Source organism: Micromesistius poutassou, assembly GCF_964030765.1.
Source record: "Micromesistius poutassou genome assembly, chromosome: 2".
Taxonomy (NCBI): domain Eukaryota; kingdom Metazoa; phylum Chordata; class Actinopteri; order Gadiformes; family Gadidae; genus Micromesistius; species Micromesistius poutassou.
The window spans coordinates 15,199,617-15,218,672 of NC_140272.1; the positions used below are offsets into that span (position 1 = coordinate 15,199,617).

General features: G+C 44.0%; 1 protein-coding gene across 3 annotated transcripts; it reads left to right on the forward strand.

The window, feature by feature from the left end:
- Positions 1-3,138: 3,138 nt before the first annotated feature.
- On the forward strand, positions 3,139-18,626 carry st7l (suppression of tumorigenicity 7 like). 3 transcript variants are annotated; one of them, XM_084464063.1, is made up of 15 exons: positions 3,139-3,316; positions 3,731-3,813; positions 4,086-4,245; positions 4,820-4,874; positions 5,510-5,625; positions 5,978-6,056; positions 6,320-6,408; positions 6,539-6,639; positions 7,253-7,367; positions 7,495-7,567; positions 7,702-7,804; positions 14,512-14,662; positions 15,899-15,991; positions 16,248-16,387; positions 18,011-18,626. In XM_084464063.1, the coding sequence occupies exons 1-15, from the start codon at positions 3,148-3,150 to the stop codon at positions 18,104-18,106; spliced, it is 1,623 nt and encodes a 540-aa protein (XP_084320189.1). In that variant the 5' UTR covers positions 3,139-3,147; the 3' UTR covers positions 18,107-18,626. The 3 variants fall into 3 exon arrangements, with proteins under 3 accessions (XP_084320189.1, XP_084320187.1, XP_084320188.1); XM_084464061.1 differs by having other exon boundaries at positions 3,156-3,316; positions 6,542-6,639; XM_084464062.1 differs by having other exon boundaries at positions 3,156-3,316; positions 6,548-6,639.
- Positions 18,627-19,056: the final 430 nt, after the last annotated feature.

Genomic DNA, 19,056 nt, shown 5'->3' on the forward strand with positions numbered 1-19,056 from the left:
TTTTTGTGTGTGTTCTCTCTCGCTGCTCGTTCACCTCGAATGTTATTGTCAGTAAACATGAGTTTCTTGCAGCACAGAGGTAGTGGTGGTGGTGGGTGGGGGGGGGGGGCGGTGCAAGAATATAATGTTTTATTCATCTCTGCCACTTCCAGTTATACCTACAGTTGGCTGGAGTTGTGTACAATCAAGAGCCTACTGTCCACAAGTCTAAAGGGGAGAAACCGAGAGGCTGTAGTACATCACTCAGCAGACTTTGCGCTCTGATTTAATTCCATGTTTAGTACAGTTCTTGCATGATGAACATGATGATGATGAAAATTAAGGTGACGATTAATTTGAAATCAAATTGAAAAACACTGAATTAAAACGAGGGTAGGAAATTTCAGTCAGAGTAAGCTAGATGCAGGAAGCCAGGTTGATAGGTAAACAGACAGGTAGGCAATGTTGAATTTCATACAGGATATATATATAGATATATTCTCCACATTACTAGGGTATGAACCACAAGAGGATGAACAAATAAGGATAATGTTACGTGGAATACAACAACATACTGTATAGGATGGAGCTATGATGTATTAGTGTCACTGTCGTTGTTACCCATCACAGTTTCATTTACTGGGAAAACAGAACCCTAAGCAGATCACTGGGGGGGTGGAGGTGTGTTGCGGTCAATGTGAACCTGCTGTCATAGTGGAAGCAGCCATCTCTGCTCTACGCCCCGACTCCCCTTAACCTTTCAGATGGGCTCACATGTCATGTATATCGCATGTATGGGGAAAAAAACACTAGAATTCAAACCAAGGGTTTTTAGAGAAATGATTTGTCAAAGTGGGGGAGCCCCCCCCCCCCCACCCCCCACCCCCCAGAGCAAGCCTTTTAGACCTTAGTAATGTAATGTGTGTGAAAACGCAGCGTGGGAGACAAGAACCAGTTTCCTCAAGTTTCCATCAGCACAGACCACCAAATACACAGCTGGCAGAATGCCAGTCAGATAGCACGCACAACTATGGAGTCAGCCACAGTAGAGCGACATGCAATGTCTAGTGTGTGCTAAACCAAGCACACAGCACTTATGAATCACAACTTAATCCCTACAATCATCATCGATAGGGAAGGCTTAAACGACGATTGCAACTCAAACAATACCAAAAAAATGTCTTGGTTTCCATTTGAAAGTCTGTTTCTTTCTTTCCCTCTCTCTTCCTTCGTGCTTTGAGGACGAGCACAGGAGCTGTATGAAAGAGCAGTGGACTTGTCCAACCGAAGCCGCCCAGAAAAAAAAATAAAAGACTCACTTAAGTAATAATGAGGGGTGAGAAATGCGGTGCGTTTAAGTGAAAACACTGTTCAATTATGTATGATTAGAAGCCCGTTAAGAGCTTTGTGGGGAGGGAATTAGAAGAAGAAAAACAGACACAAACAGAACATGAAGTCCAGTCCAGAAGGGCTGGCTAGATAGCAGACATGAAATTGTAAATGAACCCGAAGCGTACACAGGTGACTGCGGAGCGCTGAGCGAAATCCCTTCTGTCTGCTTGGACAATCTTTTGACCTTTCCTGGATCTAGTCATGTCACCTTTTAGGGGGAGGTGGGGGGGGGGGCATACCAACCCCCTTGTTATGCCTGTTTTTATTCATAGTCGAATAGTTCATTTTTTACCCAATCTTAGAGCAGACATTTATGACTTAAGTGAATGATTTAAGTGAATGCAAGGGGTAATTATTTCAATGAACAGATGTGTAAATTACATTGCTGATGCAATGTCTTTTCAACAGTCTGTATAACCTTGGGCTGAATACCACAGCAGGTACCGCCATGTAAACAGGGTAAACATGGAGGAACTACAGATTCAATAACTTTGGACTCTTTCTGTTTCCTGCATAGCCTCTACCACCACTCATTCACTTCACTCTTGCAGATTTTTCTTTCTGTCTTCCTTGTCACCGGCATCATGCATGTTTTCACCTCTGAAGTGATTGTACCTGATTCATATGACAGCCCTTTAACCCTGCGTGTGCCTGTCTATCAACATCAGGCAAAAAAACACCCAGGGGCATGTAGGAGGCAGGACCAAATCTGGCTCTCTGTCACTCAACGGACCCAACATCAAAATAGAATGCGCTCCAATAAACCCCATTTCTTCTGCTCTGTTTGGAATTCTGATCCAATCACACAAAGTGGAAATTATCTCGGGTTTTTAAACATGCATTACTGTGTATGCCACACTTGACGTCCATACCACTTATACAACCATAGAATCACTGTTGTCCATACAAGACTTGAAAGATTGAAAGATTTGAATTCTGTAATATTAGGGTTAAAATTACATTTCATTAAAATACAATTACCATCTTCAACTACCATCTTCATCCCTACAGCTAATCTATATCTTCTGAAAATATGAATTATGAGATTATACATAGTGTGCACAGTGTGATATGATGTGAGGGGACGTGCACGGGTCAAAATATTGTAACAAAGAAGGAGGCACCAGCAAAATAAATGACAAAAACGACACTTTTACAATATGGCCCACAAGACCACATTTACAAAGATCCACAAGGGAAGAGCTCCACTCATTGGTCATCAGTAGTAGCACATCACTTACATATTTATGGACTGGACTACATTTGTGGATTCAATAATATTAGAAGAGCGATTTTCATAATTAATAAAGAAAACGACCCTACTTGGTTAGAAACTAAATATTGCACTGTTGCAGTGTGCTTAAATTCATTTGTTGAAATTTGGACTGAAAATACAAAAAAAAATAAAAATCACGGGACAGTAAGTAGAGTATTTAGGTCATGTAATCATTTTACCTAAATATATAGGCTACGACAAATATAGGCTACACGTCGTATAATATATGAATAACGTTTCATGTTATGCTAATTAATTGGTTGACAAGTGACTTATAAACACATCCTTGCTTAAAGCGGTTAATACTATATATGAGTAATGCAATGTTCTTAACGCTGCAACATATTCGATTGTTTATTTGTATTTTTTTTTTGCTATAAGCACAAAACATCTTTCTGTCCTGAGATCGGTTTTCGGGTACACAGAGGGCATGCTTCAAAATAAAAGTTCATTCAAAGCATAGTCACGTGATTCCTCTGTTTACAGACATCCGGAAAAACATGGAGGACAGCACTGGCAATAATCCTCAATCTGTTGGATTTACGGAGAAATTAAAATCTTGGCTCTCATGGTCATGGACCTACATATGTTTCATTTGGTTCGGTATGGTGCTGATCATGATATACGTTCTCCGGAGTCCCTTGAAACTCCAGGAAACCTTTACCTCAGGTAAATGAAAGCATCGGTTAGCTAGCCATTGTTAGCAGAGGACCTGAAATACTAGTTGACAGCTCGCGGTAGCAATTCCTTTCTTTGCAGTCTTAGCAAAAAAACTATTTGCAAAAAAAAAATGAAAAAACGAAACTCTCCTCACGTTTAAATGAGTCCGTCTATAATGTACAATAGCATCCTCAACTTGCTTGCAATATGCAGTGTGGACGCTAATTAGTCTCCTATTGTGCTAATGTTGTCATGCATCTATTCTTAATACATTTACATTCGCATCTTCGTTACACTGCAGAAGTGACACGATAGCAATGGTGAAAAACACATGTTATGAAGTCATTTGCAGTTTGCATTCTTTTTGCTTGTTTGAAATCGCAGGATTTTGCGCTAAATGTGCCGACTTTGTTGTTGTTTCAGCCTCTGTGTTCCTAAATACATTGACACCTAAATTCTATGTGGCACTTACTGGAACGTCTTCTCTCATCTCTGGACTCATATTGGTGAGTTCTCATCTTCTTACGGGATATGAGTTCCAAACTATTATATTAGCTTCATTATTATGCCATACTATGGTTTAAGGGATAATAAGGAACCCCACAAAGAATTCACCACGTACTGTGGACCGTACTGGGCACGTTATGACGTTTTACTTCTATGGGCTACTAATCAGCCTGTTGCTTAGTAGGTGAATGTACACAGTGTTCTTAGGATATTGGATATTGTTGACTGTACAGACATATCATGACTATCTCCCCCTCTTTCCTCTCAACAGATATTTGAGTGGTGGTATTTCCGTAAATATGGCACCTCATTCATTGAGCAGGTGTCAGTCAGCCACCTGCGTCCTCTTCTTGGTGGTGTGGAGAGCAGCTCCACCACTGGTCTGTTCTCCTCAGTAAATGGAGATGCAGAGCCCAGACCCAGCGTTTCAGGTACACATTGAAGAAAGTGGGCTGTGGTTGTTCAGATTTGTCTCTAATGATGTAGGACATTACACCTGCTGCACCACCTACAGTGATTAGGGTTGGGGAATAATATTGATTTTTTTTATTTCAGCAGCACTATATCAAAACAATAAGAAAATGTTTCATGTTATGAAGATATTTATAGTCTTGACTAATGACTATGAAACTGGCCTATATAATCTAAAATGTAATGGTTTATTATTATTTATTTATTTTATCCCTATTATGCGATTGTGATAGGGTCCAACATTAACTTTTAGAATGCCAGGGTGGATAAATCGCTTAGCCTTTTTTTAAAATAATGTAACCGTGAGATTTGTTTGACCGGCCAAGTAGTCAAAGGTATCTGCCATTTGCTGGTGGTAGGGGTTCAATTTGGACCCTTGTGATAATATAACTTCATTCATGTTTCCTTATCCAAGCTGTTCTTGTTCACATGATAACCATGACTCTGTGACTCAATGTTTCAAACACAATATCAAACCGTGATAAATTGTTGCAATTGATCTTCTGTCTTCTATTGTATCCTTTGCTTTTACAGAGTGTAAAGTCTGGAGAAACCCCTTGAATTTGTTCAGAGGAGCAGAGTATAGCAGGTGGGTTGCTTGCAAACAAAACAACTAAATTAAGAAAGCTACATGGAAAGCAAACTGCATGTTAATTAACTTGTAAGATGGCACATGAGACTTCATATCACAGGGCCCTACTGGAAGATAGATAGATAGATAGATACTTTATTTATCCCCGGGGGGGAAATTGTTGAGTGAAATACAGCATAACATAACATGAGGAGAGGGGAGGAAATGCTGCGTCGCTTCACCATCAGTGTCACGTCCACTAGACCATTCATGTGATCTACAGGGTGCAGTTTGATGGAAAACCATCCGTGTACTAAGAATAATGTCATTGTGAAACGAGGGAAAGTGGTTAGTTGACACTAACGTTTGCCATCGAGAATTGGAGCTCTGCGATTATTTCGGTTTGTACTAAGGAGGAGCACCTTTCATTGATTATTATGGCAGCATGTCTGGGGCAATTGAAAAGGTTGGCGTAACGCTCATTAAACACAACCATGATGGCTCTGTTGCAGCCGAGGCGTATAAGGAAATATTTAAAAATTCCTTTACAGGGACCGGGCCCTTGTGCTTCATGGTGCATTTTAAATGAGTATACCGCGGCATTTTCACATGCATGAACAGCCATTGAAATGTTGTTTTTCTTTGCTTGGCAGGTACACCTGGGTTACTGGGAAGGAACCTTTAACATATTATGACATGAACCTATCTGCACAAGACCACCAAACCTTCTTCACAGGGGACACTCAGCAGTTAAGACCGGAGGACACTGGTAAATTATTATTATTACTATTATTATTATTATTATTATGAATGAATTATTACTGGTATTCCCTGACGGTAACAAATATTTTGACAAATCAAGGGCAGAGTAGCAAACACACTTTAGGAGTTATTTTTGATGAAGGCCAGGCAGGGACACTTCAAAGCGTACTTATGTTGTAGGATGTAACATCCCCCAGCATTAATACACGTCCATGAGAAATATGAACAAGCAAGAGCCAGATACAAAGCCTGTGTTTCCTTAGATGGAGGGCTTTTTGAATTCAGTGTTTGCTTACGTTTGAGGGATGTTTTCAGAGGCCGCGGAGACGCATCTTTTAATACGTGTTTGATTGTTCCAGTGATGCAGAAAGCCTGGAGAGAGAGAAACCCGCAGGCCAGGATCAGAGCAGCCTACCAGGCCATAGAGATGAACCATGAGTAAGTTCTGTGTCACTCATTCATTCTGAGAGTTCTTAAACTGTAATTGTACTTAAAAAAAAAAAAAAAAAAATTCTTATTTAATTACTTAATTCAAGTCAAAATCAGAACTCAGAACTGTGAATATCACTATTGCATTTGTAAAGCCATGACAAGAAAAGCAACCTGAACAAATGTATTATGTTCATTGAGTCCAAATGACTAAAATATTAGGTATAAATGAATAAAAACATGTTGATCGTGTGTGTTCAACACTGGTGCAGGTGTGCCGCAGCCTATGTGCTTCTTGCGGAAGAGGAGGCCACCACTATCACAGAGGCAGAGCGTCTCTTCAAACAAGCACTTAAAAGTGGTAGGAACCATCATGATCACTTCTTCACATTCTCTGTTCCCTGGACAAAGGAGAAATGCAACACATAAACACTGCCCGTTGACACAATTTTTTTAATGCAAAACATTAACCTCCTGCTTGTTTCACACAGCAGGAAAAGATGTCAACCTGCTGGTGTACATTAAGCGGAGACTGGCCATGTGCGCACGCAAGCTGGGCCGAATTAAAGAAGCAGTTAAAATGATGCGAGATGTGAGTGATCCCTGTGCTGAAGGTTCATGTGGCTTGCTGGGTCTATTTATTAAATTATTAATTCATTCATGCGTTCATTCATTCATTCATTCACCATAGCCTCTGGAAGCAGCGAGCAGAGGTGATGTTTTCTTAATGTGTTGGATTTACTCCAGGATGTAAGATTAAAGACCAGTTTAAAAAAACAAGAACATGCTGATGTTGTAATCAATGGCATTAACATTTTTAGATAAAAGCCTCGGTTCGACACTGTTAAATGGACTAAATTTCTGCATAGTTGCTTTACTTCGCACTCAATGGACTTCACAATTAATGAACACACACACACTCACACTCACACATTCACACGATGCAGAGAAACAAGCAGCCTGTCAGAATCATTTAAGGGTTAAGTGTTTGGCACTAGGATACCGTGACCCTCGCCCCCCTGTGGTTGCCAGTCAATCTGCTCTACCTCCTTAGCTAATACTGTGCCACTCTTCATGATGAACTGTCTGACGGATTTCTGCATGTATTAACTGAGAATGTATGTGGGGGAATGTATGTGGGGGAACGCTGTTACGCTCACCAAAAGCGTCTTTCTCACTCTGATTTTCGTTTGCTCTCTTCACAGTTAATGAAAGAATTCCCATTGTTGGGAATGTTAAACATACACGAAAACCTCTTGGAGGCCCTCCTAGAGCTGCAGGCATATGCTGATGTGCAAGCAGTGCTCGCCAAATATGACGGTGCGTGTGTGGAGCATCAACAATATAGCTGCATTAAAGAGACATGATTGGTCATCTTTGTACAGTGTCACCAAATGTGTACAGAAATATTGTTTTCAAATGTTTTTTAATTTCATCGCCTCAACAGATATCAGCTTGCCAAAATCAGCAACGATATGCTACACATCTGCACTTCTGAAAGCACGGGCTGTTTCAGATAAGTACGTTTTTTGTACACAGTTTATGCCGGAGCAACTGAATTTGCCCATAGCCATATACTTCACCTATTGTCCATTTACTAAGGGGTGTGTGTGTGTGTGTGTGTGCGTGTGCGTGTGCGCGCTCCCTCCCGCAGATTCTCTCCAGAGGCAGCATCTCGGCGAGGGCTCAGCACAGCAGAGATGAATGCTGTAGAGGCCATACACAGAGCTGTGGAGTTCAATCCACACGTGCCAAAGGTCAGGCAACAACACACACAAACACACCGACTCAATACAAACACGCACGCGCACACGCACACACACATGCGTGCGGGCGCACACAAACACAAAGACTCAATAAAAAAAACACACACACGCACACTCAATAAAAATAAACACATACACACAGGCTCAATAAGATCACACACACACACACACACACACACACACACACACACACACACACACACACACACACACACACACACACACACACACACACACACACACTCAATAGACCCACACAGCTGGTGAGGACCAGTACATCTGCATGCTGGACACTTGGTAACATCCTGACTGTATGGAAACAGCCTTAGTCTGTACTGGTTTTAAGCCAGTAGAGCTGGTTGGCTGGCATCATGTTTATTATGTTTTACCAGCAGGTGTCACTAAAGGTCCTTGTTAATAATTGCATTGTTTTGCCTATAAGATTGGCATTTAGATCTTTTCATGTCATTGTCAGGTTGATTTTAAGATTGGTTGTTTTTCATTTGTGTAAACTGGTTTGGGCTCATGGGCTTCTATAGCTCTGTTTCCACTTTCTTTACTTGTATATTTGTTCCAAAGTGATCACAGCATTGTTTCCTGAATAATTACTAAATCATTACATAATATAAGTGAGAATATTATCATTCAATACACAGATTGGCCCCATCGCTTCAGCACATATCAATGTAGCATGTGGTTGTGATGCAAAACACACAACACACACACACTTCCAACAATACCCTGGATGTTTCTGCTGCCCTCTACATCTCTTCCCACAGGGATTAGGCTTGGGTTACACACACACACACACACACACACACACACACACACACACACACACACACACACACACACACACACACACACACACACCTATCTACAGCAGCACAGTTTTGTCTTCATCTATCCTTTGTTGTGTGTCTGTGTTTCATCTCTCGTGCCTCTCTTTAGAGAGAGAGAGAGAGAGAGAGAGAGAGAGAGAGAGAGAGAGAGAGAGAGAGAGAGAGAGAGAGAGAGAGAGAGAGAGAGAGAGAGAGAGAGAGAGAGAGAGAGAGAGAGAGAGAGAGAGAGAGAGAGAGAGAGAGAGAGAGAGTGTGTAGCTTGTGGGGGCCAAAGACTCTTGGGGGAGGCTTTGATGGGCTCTTTGAAGTGAAGAGCCCTCATCCTCCATGTCTTTCCAACTGTCACCCACCTTACTCCAATCCCACCCCATCACCACTACCCTGCCTTGGGCAACTCTCTTGTCTCGCTCTGCCCCTCTCCCCCTCCCTCCTTCTCTTTTATCACCTCACACACACACACACACACACACACACACACACACACACACACACACACACACACACACACACACACACCGTGAGTGTTGACATATTATCATGGGCAGACTACACAAATAAAAGGGGCACATTTCCCCACACCACCTGGGCTCTGCGGTTTCGGAGTCAAAGGACACCTTACACTTGCCTTGTACAATAGACTAATCTGACTTTTATCTTCTGCCGTCTCTCCGGGATAGTTCACCTGCCACTGGTGCATTGAAACGGCTCGGCTACTGTCACTCTGCCAAAGTAACCGAGGGGCACTTAAACAGGCTAATAAACGGATGATGTGACATTTATTGGCTTGTTGTATTGTTGTTGTTTTCGCAGGAGCTCTAGTAAGTGTGCATAGTTAGGCTCGGGGGATGTCATAAAAAAGTTATCCAGCAGCAGCTCTAGGACCGCGTCGTTTGAAGCCTGGCTCATTTACTGAACTAATAATGAGACATAGACAAGTGGAGGCAAAGGCAGCTGCTCTTGCAGCTATTTGTACTGCCAAGCAAAACAGTTCTTGACAATAAAAGCATCCATATTCAGGTCTAGATGTTTGGAATTCCTAAGAGATCCCATTTTGCTATAACCTTGACGTGTTTTACTTTGAAATGCTGGAGCATTAAAGCTGTCATAATGCGATAAATTAAGCTGTAAAATGTCAGGCCACCATGAAAAACGTCGTCTTTTCTCATAATTGTGTTGTTGAGATTGAGAGATTGTTGAAACACATGAAACCTGTCCAGCGTGAAAACCATGGAATTTAATCAGATCTGGAGAATCAGAGTTTCCTGATATGACTACTGTCAACCTAAATCGTTGTATCCCACTATATGTTGAGAAGATAAATAAGCAAAATGTTAACCAGATTCAAAGTGGAACTGTGATGGAGTGTTTATTTTGTGTTGTCAGGTGGGTCTAAATCAGTCACCTGTGATTTAGGTGGTTTCTGAGAACCTCTGAATAATATATGAATATGCTCAGTCATACTTCGGTGAAGTTAGCCAAGCGTTGGACTGGAACTGTTTAACTATTCTTCATACTTGTGATTCATATCAGTGAATTCTTCAGTTGTTAATTTTTTATATGGCTTCTGGCACAAATATCCAGTTATGGAATGGGCTGAACCACTCACATACTTGTTCACGTATCCTTGTTTCCCAGAGTCATTTTTCACATGAGCAGGTTTCTCAAGGGTGTGTGACTTCCACCGAGAGGCCAACACAGAGGGCTGCGATGCAGTGGGCTGTGGCCACAAGACGGCTTATACAGAGCGAACGGGTGGCCTTAAACGTCACCCTTTTCCTGACATCGCACGCCGGCTCTCTTGAAACGTCGCTAAACTCTAGACCCGCACAGGAGCACACATGCGTGCGCATGTGCTGTACTACTCACACGCAAGCCCGATGCGCGACCCGGTCGTCGTTCGCCCTCTTGTATCTTTCACCTTGTCATCCTTCCTTTTCACCCTCTTCTATTTCTACTTTCGTCCCTCCTTTCTCCGCCGATCGTTTACCTCCCCCTCTCTTTCGCCCATCCCCTCCCTCCCTGCCTCCCTCCCCATGTGTCTGTCCGTTCCAATCAGGCCGTGCTGCACTCCGTGGTTAGGAGGCTGACAGTGGGCCGGATGCGTGCATGGCTGATCAAGGGTTGTGGGGCCTCTTCAATCTGCTTTGCATTTGCATGGAGTCCTTTTGGCCCACGTTCCTCTGGGCATCGGGGTGACACGGGCCCATCTAGCGGGCTAGTTTGCTCCATTTCAGGGAGCGGTTTCTCATCTCACCCCATTTGCCTTGACAGCTCCTATTCAGGGGGGGGGGGGGTAGCCTATCACGGAGAGTGGGTTAAGATCTCAAATTGGGTTTTTCGTTCGGAAATTGAGGTGAAATGGCGCACCATGTCTTTTGGTCTAAATTTAGATGGATGAGGTTTGACTCTGGGATGAGATAAGAGAGGGTATTTCCTCCTATTTCCTTATTAAGTGTTGCTGGCGTTGTCCTGCAGATTCTTTTCCTCCTTCTATTTTTCAGGAACATAACCCTGAGTAGTTTTGGTGGTTCTTCCCAGAAGTGCATATTTGGTCCTCTCTCTGCAATCTGTTGAGATAAATTTCCCTCTACCTTCTTCTCCCTCACCAAACCTACGGTCCTCATTGTACACTTGTGTCAATTGCATTGTGTGTACTGCGGGTATAGTCCTACGGTGTGTGTGTGTGATTGTGTTTTGTACTGCGGGTATAGTCCTGCGGTGTGCTAGTGTGTGTGATTGTGTTTGTGGACTGTAGGTGGAGGGGGGTGGGGTTAGCCAGTCAGGCTCTTTTGAACACGACCAGGGCTTATGTCACCGTCGCATGATTAGAACGAGAAGGCCGCTCGTGAGTTATGCCCTGGGCTTATGACTGGCCCAGGATAAAAGAGGAACACATGAAACACAATCCTTTCATCAAAGAGGCAGCAGTGCACAGGGAGGTACGGGGTACCGCGCAGGAAGGAGGGACGGGACGGTGGGAGGAGGATCTGACTGCCGAGGTGTCGCCAGGTCTAGCGTGCCACGGAGGACAGCTGCCCTGTGCGGGCCCCCCCCCCCCCGCTCCAAACGGTTTCTCCTTAAAGCAAACCAGACACGGGGTTAAGAGACTGAGACATAATGGTCGCCCTCATAGGGACACGTCAAACCCATGCACGACTGTAATGAAGGAGGAGCCATGTGTAGAATGGATACCGACATACCGTCGCCGTGGCTGCTATTCCGCCATTGGATAGAATAGGGCAATAGCAGCCACAGCGATTTGTTAATTTTCAACAGTGGATTTCTCAAGCAACTAGATCCGCACCAATTTCAACCATATGGTGTAGCTTTCCCAAATATAAGCAATATTATTTAGGATGTGCAACCTTATTTAATGTTAGTCTGCAGTATTTAAAAGGCAGCTCTGTGTTACCTAAGCGCTTGAACATGGCATTAACATTGCCAGGGGTTCAAAACCAATGACATATTGATGTATATTTACAATAAATAAAAATATGTGGGGTATAATTATTAGACAAGTATGACAACGGGATGGGATTAATATAGAACAAGTACAGTAATACAGTCCATTTTGAACCAAGTAAATAAACCCATGAATGGAGCAAAGGGTTGACTAGGCCAGTGGCTTGGCACACTGGACATGACTGAAGCTGTTCCAGGCTGTGAGCGCGGCTCTGAGGCCGGGGCCTGGGATAGGGCAGCGGAGCGGGGCAGGGGCATGCTGGGATTGGCCTGTGTTCAGTGGCGGTCACGAGAGGTACAGGATCACGGTTACCTGGCGTGTCAAAAAAAAAAAAAGGACCACGGAGGCAAGGAATTAGGATGAGCGGGGCTTAAAACAGGCTGCTTGGCTGACTTGTCTGACTGGTTGTCTATCTGTGATCACCGCACTGTAACCGCTCACTTGCCGACCGGCTGACCGACTTTTTGGCAGGCTGGCTGGCTGGCGGGCCGGCAGGGCCTGTGACCATGGAGGGGATTAGAGAGGATTATCTGTGGGGTAACCTTCGCAAAGTGTCAGTCTGAGAGCCAGAGCGCTGTGGTGCTGTCTGCCTGGGAATTTGGCCCAGCGGGGGGGCCTCGGCCCCACACGCTGGATTAGTTAAACACAGAACCTGGCCACACGGGGCCACACAGACATACCACACATAGAGCGGCCGCGTCAGGAGACCGAGAAGCAGTTGAGAGGCTACCACGCGTTCAGTCCAGCGCCAAGCGTTTGAGAACACACAAAAGAATGGAGGGATGCATTCCAATGTATCGCATCCAAGCATGGTCTTATTCTTAGCCAAGATGGCCATTTTTCCAAGACGCGGATGGCACTCGTTCACATTCTATACATCGCAGCTCTCTGTTATGGGGGGCATTCATCAGCACGGTGGGTGGACCGAGCGACTCGGCGGGCCAGACCTACACAGTAGGGAGGGGGTGTAGTGTAACAATAACACACGAGAGAGCTTTGGAAAGCTTTTCCCTCCCACATTGAAAACAATTGCAAAACAAGGCCCTTAACAAATACCTCACATGAGGGAAATATTTTCTTCTTTTTGTTTTTTTGGAGGTCTGTTGACAGTTAGCAAGTGGGAATTGCACAACAGGATGTAATGGATGAGGTATCAACTTGGGAACGGCGAGAGAGGAGGTGATTCAAACCAAGTAGTGAACTATGATACTGCATTGATCTTTGCAGCTCCACCAACAGTGAGGTCAGATTTCCTGGAGCCGGTAGGAATAGTTGAGGTCTTCCAGGGTGGTGATGGTTTGACAACCCCATGGCTGGCTGACCATGTCCTTTTCACAATGCCACCGGCATTCCCTAATAATTATATTGGGTCTAACCACTGCGACACACTGTCCTACTAAACTCCTGGGGAGCAACCTACCAGAACACCCAATTATGTTTTTAGTAACCTTTTTATTGCACAGTCTGCAATAACATTATTGCGTGCGCTGAATATTCGATCAAATATAGTGCTGACATTTTGCTTGTTAAAAAGGACACAGTTGAGAAAGTTGAGTGTAGAAACACATTATGATTATGCATAGATAGATTTTGATTGAATTTGAATAAGCAGATGATAGCTCTGCTGTTTGTTTGGTGTACAGATTAACAACCAGATATTTATGGTGTACGGTGTACTTTAACTTTTGGTAACTACATTGAAAGCTTATGTCTGACCTGTGTGGCTCAATCGGGGGAGCATGGCATTAACACTGCCAGGGTTAGGCGTTCTATTCACACATTGAAATACGGGCTTCTCTGACAGTAAGGCCACAGCCAGTATATTGGACACACAAACTCAGCGTGCTGCAGCCATGGAAGCAATAACAACTAACGACAAAAAAAAGTCCAAAACTTAACTTAACTTCTACCTGACCTAACAAGAGTTTGGAACAGCTCCATGACAAAACACGGGTAAATCTTAGATTTGAAAAGACGGAGACTGCCTGGAGCCCAGTTCGATTTCAAGACGGATGCCGCATGACAAAATAGATTTTTTTGCGCTCGTCTCAAAACATTATGTTACGCTCGGCTCGTCTGGTGCTCATGTTGGTTCAGTGTCCCCAACCTGCCAACCCGCCTGAGCTTCGGGTTGCCAGGTTGGAGGAGAGGTCGAGCGGAGACGGCTTGTACTTTGAGTCTGACTCAATTCCCATTTTCAACTCTCTGTGTCAATGTAACATATTGTAACATTTTTTTCCGCACCTAATTGTTTGCATTGTGCATGTTAAAGCACTTTGTAAACGTGCTATACAGTTTATTATACGTCTATGAATCCAATTTCAATATAGACACCCTACCGGTAGGTAGAGGCTCATCCTCATGTGTGTGTGTGGTCTCTTGCTGTGTTGCAGTACCTGTTGGAGATGAAGAGTCTGATCCTGCCACCAGAACACATCCTCAAGAGGGGAGACAGTGAGGCGGTGGCGTACGCTTTCTTCCACCTGCAGCACTGGAAGAGAGCGGAGGGGGCCTTAAACCTACTGCACTGCACCTGGGAGGGAAGTACGTACCGCTCGCCATCACGGCCACGCAGTGAGCCATCCGGCGCAGGAGTTTCAGTTGTTCACTGAAATGTCTTACTTTCTTTTGTTATTTGATATTTATTTATACAGGTTAAGGCTTGTTTTTTTTGTATGTGTTCTTTCAAGTTGCGCAGTTGTTATGTTCAGTCAAGACGAGACGATTTAATGTTCGTCGTGCATTCAACGCATTCCTCCCCGACTCTCAATCTCGGTTATAGCGTGCGATAACCAGTCTGCATCTTGCTGAAGAAAAGGCTTCACTCTCCCTGTAGATTATTTAATTTTATATTTATATGTTTCGATTTGAGTAACAAATAGTAGGCATACATGCATCCCTGTGTTAGTTCTTACTCTTGAAGTATCTATAATTAACCTCATAGGACCAGACTGCTCCCAGCTAATTCCTTCTGCTTTATTTTAAACCAACTGGCTACGCCAGGGCTTTAATTGAAGATGAGCGAGAGCAATTTCGAACATAAATCGGTCTCTAAACGGCATAACCAAAGTGTTGCGTAGCTGATTGCTGCCACAGTACTCGCATGTCTACCTAGTACCTACAATATGAAGGAAAACCTAGACTTCATAACAGCGCTGTCCACTGTAGCCGGACCCCAGGGCTGAGCTCGTTGACAGCGCTCCTTTCATGGGCACGGATTTCACCTAGAGTCCATGTGTTGCGCTAACACAGTCTGTTTTAATTTCACAGCTCTGGCATGGGCAGGCTATGTTAATCCATGTGAAACTGGATACGCTTCCTTTGCATACTGGCTACCTTAGATTTGGCTCGATTTATTCGTCCCATTGATGGCAATCAACAATGTGTTTCCAACTCGTTTCTGTGTGTGCAAAACGCCTCAGATGAATCCAAATCAATAATGAATGAAAAGTATATGCTATCGGTTAATCGTTGATTAACCGTTGCATGGGCCGGAGTAAGAAATGGCCCCGCCAACTTCATTGATTGACCTGAAGTCATAAGACACAAGACCCGCAGCCTTTAAATTGTTATCATTATAAAATTATCTTGATTATCTTCCATTATAAAGTATTATATTGGGTCTCCCAGTTCTAGCATATATTTCACGGAAAATATTAGTATTGGATCGGCCGAAGGAAAAATCTGATGTAGGCCTAAAATGACCTTATCGTTAGCCCCCTTAGTTCACAGTCCTTGTTTTGCTCTATTTTAAAGCTCTGTACCCTCTTCTCTCTCCAGCCTTCCGGATAATTCCCTACCCCCTGGAGAAGGGTCACTTGTTTTATCCCTACCCAGGATGCACGGAGACGGCAGATAGAGAACTGCTGCCCTGTGAGTACCGCCTCTTACCCGCTGTCGACTCACAATGTTCAGGTGTTCCTCCCCAAGGAACTCCTGCACAGATTAGACCCTTTAGTTTCCACACCCTTTCTCACCAAAACAGTTCCCAGTCGCATTGCCACTCGCGGAGTTCCTCGTTCCTCCTGAGACAAGAGTGTCACTGTGTGGCTGTTCCCCTCATTCGGTTTCCTTTTACTTAATAGCGTTGACGTGCTGCGTTGTTGACGCGACGCCCTCTCTCCTCCAGCGTTCCACGAGGTGTCCGTGTATCCAAAGAAAGAGCTTCCCTTCTTCATCCTCTTCACGGCAGGCCTCTGCTCCTTCACTGCCATGCTGGCCATGCTCACGCACCAGTTCCCCGAGCTCATGGGCGTCTTTGCCAAAGCGGTGAGTAAGGCGGCTGCTGCTCCTCTCCTTTTGCTGGAGGTTGTGTTCCTGGTTCCTCTTCTTGTACTCTAATGTGAACAGGATGGCAGGACGTCAGCGGCCCCTCTGGTCCCCAGATGCAAGCGTGTTGTTGACGGCTGATGACATATAGCGCACATGGCACCAGTAGCTCTGTGTTTCTTTTCATAGTCGCCATTTATAGCCCTGTTGACTCTTGGGTTTTTTTTTTTTAATGGCCCACCTTAGTTTAATCATAATTATATTTACTCTGGAAGGTTAGCACTGTTGTTACTCTTAATAACATCTATTTATGGGCTAAAGGCTATCATTGTTTTGTATGAATGTTATTAATCTAGTGAAACCTAAACACTTTAACCCTCGTGTTAACTTCTGTCTTTTATCACTGTCAATGACCCAAGAGGCTCATGGGAGTCGTAGGCCTGTGAAGTCTGTTTCCCTCTGAAAACAAGATGCAGTCCAACTCAATCATGGCTTCAATGCCACAATGCATTTACAGCCTTATCCATATTGCTAAACACTGATTTGTTTTTCTTTCTTTTATTTTCTTTTACTGTTTATTAAAAAAAGATGCATCCCTTCAGTATCATTTTTCTTAGCCTGCCCTTTGACTAATTCTTTGTTTATGACCTCCCCTGTTCATGAGGCTCTTCCTTTACTCCGTCTCGTAGCCACAGTGAACGCGCGGCCACGCTGAGCGTTCCTCTTTTGTTATGGGAACGGCCGTGCGTGAATAGGGTTTTTACAGCGGGCCGAGCGAGCCTGGTTTGTGTAACGCTCAGAGAGAGGGAGAGAGAGGCCCAATGCCGTCCACGGGAGGAGCCGGGAGGCGCTCACCGCTTTGAGGGAAAGCAGTGTGACAGGAAGGCAGGCGTGGCTGCTTTGGGAGCCCTCCGTTTTCTTTATTTACCTCTGGAAGACATGAGAGTTTGTCCTCATCGTGGTGCTTTGTTTATCAGGCTAAGATGATGGGTTCTGAGGGTTCCCCAGATCCAGTCCAATACGAGGGTGTGTGTGGGACCGTTATGTGCAAGCCTGAATTAGAGTCGAATGTGGAATTGGAAAGCTTGGAATGCAGGTGCACGTGAATGCAGGTGCATGTGACAGCTCCTTGTAAATCCTCTCAATGAATAACTTCATCTAAACCCCAACCAATCATTAAGTTATGAACCGTCTCCAGCCACGGGTCTTATCCCTCAAGACAGTAAGCGTCATTTTCGGTTTCCTGAAATGTTCTTTCTCATGGTTGCATTAATACCCTGTTTACACTGAAAGGAAATATTTGTGTGTGTGTGTGTCTGTGTGTGTGTGTGTGTGTCTGTGTGTGTGTGTGTGCAATCACAAGTACTATGATAGCTGGCCAACTCAGAGTTGTTTTGCAGGAGAGCACGAGGCCCCTAAGGGGAGGGGGGGGTCTCGGCATCCACTCTGTGTGCTCCACCACCTCATTTACTGACTCTGTGTCAACAACACTTGGGGAAATTGAAAATAATAAAAGTCTAGGAAAAACGCATTGGACTGATCGCTGACCTCCCTGGGGTAGATGGTGTTTTTTTTCAGAGCGTGATATTCCCTGACCACTGACCACTGTTCCTCCCTCCTCAGTTCTTCAGCACCCTCTTCGCCCCCCTGGGGTTCTTCGCAGACAAGATGGAAAGCTTCATGCCGTCCAGTTTTTGGCATCAACTGACTCGAATTTGACCCTCGTCGTATGGAAAACTGCAGTAAAGAGCACACACACACACACAGACACAGACACACACACACACACACACACACACACTCACACTCACACTCACACTCACACAAAAACACATACACACAGACATAGACACACACACATAGATGACCGACCATCAGCACTCCGAGGCTTGAAAAAAAAGTTTGCTCTCCTGTCTTCAGCGGTGCTGTCCACTTGTCGCGTTGTTACTGATTATGTTGGCGGAGGTTGTATCAACACAGCCCCGAGGACTGTTAACATGGGGAGCATTTATTCATCCCCAACAGTTGAAAAACTTTAAATAAGGATGATTTTCAGGAAAAGAAAAGGGATTTCAGATTGTACGATTTTTTTATTTATTTTTTGTTCCGTTTTCTTTTTTATTTATTTTTTTCGTTCATAGGTTTGGGGTCACAACATATGAGATGTTCATCAGAACATTAATTAGTATTAAGAAACATCTATTGACTCCAAACTGTTGAAATATTTCCGGTTCTTTCTTTTCCCTTACGTTCCTTTATTTTATTTTATTTTATTTTATTTTTTTTAAGATGCTCTCGTGTCACAGTTTACGGTTTGTTTCGTGAGATGACTCATCTTTAAAAAGCTAACTTCTGTTCTTCTGGTGTAACTTCTTCTGGTGTTAAACTGCCCCCCCCCCTCCAGTCTTCAAAGTGTTTTAACTCCTTTTCTGGTTCAGACGCATGGACTCTGTTGTCTTTCAACATATTGGAGACAATGAAATAAGGGACTTTTACACAATGACGGACATCATGCTGGATACCCGTCACAGAAAGACCCAGAATACGGCAGTCCCACCTGCGCCTCTATGCCGCCGTACTCTCCTCCTCAGCAGCTAGGACGTCAAATCTGAAAGAACCAATAGGTAACCAATATGGGTTCTAATGGTATTGACTGCCACCAGGCTCAA

Coding starts and splice junctions, on each gene's coding strand:
- st7l (XM_084464063.1), top strand. CDS start 3,148: ATGGAGGACAGCACTGGCAATAATCCTCAATCTGTTGGATTTACGGAG. Junction 7,568..7,701: donor GCACGGGCTGTTTCAGATAA/GTACGTTTTTTG, acceptor TCCCTCCCGCAG/ATTCTCTCCAGAGGCAGCAT. Junction 15,992..16,247: donor AGATAGAGAACTGCTGCCCT/GTGAGTACCGCC, acceptor TCTCTCCTCCAG/CGTTCCACGAGGTGTCCGTG.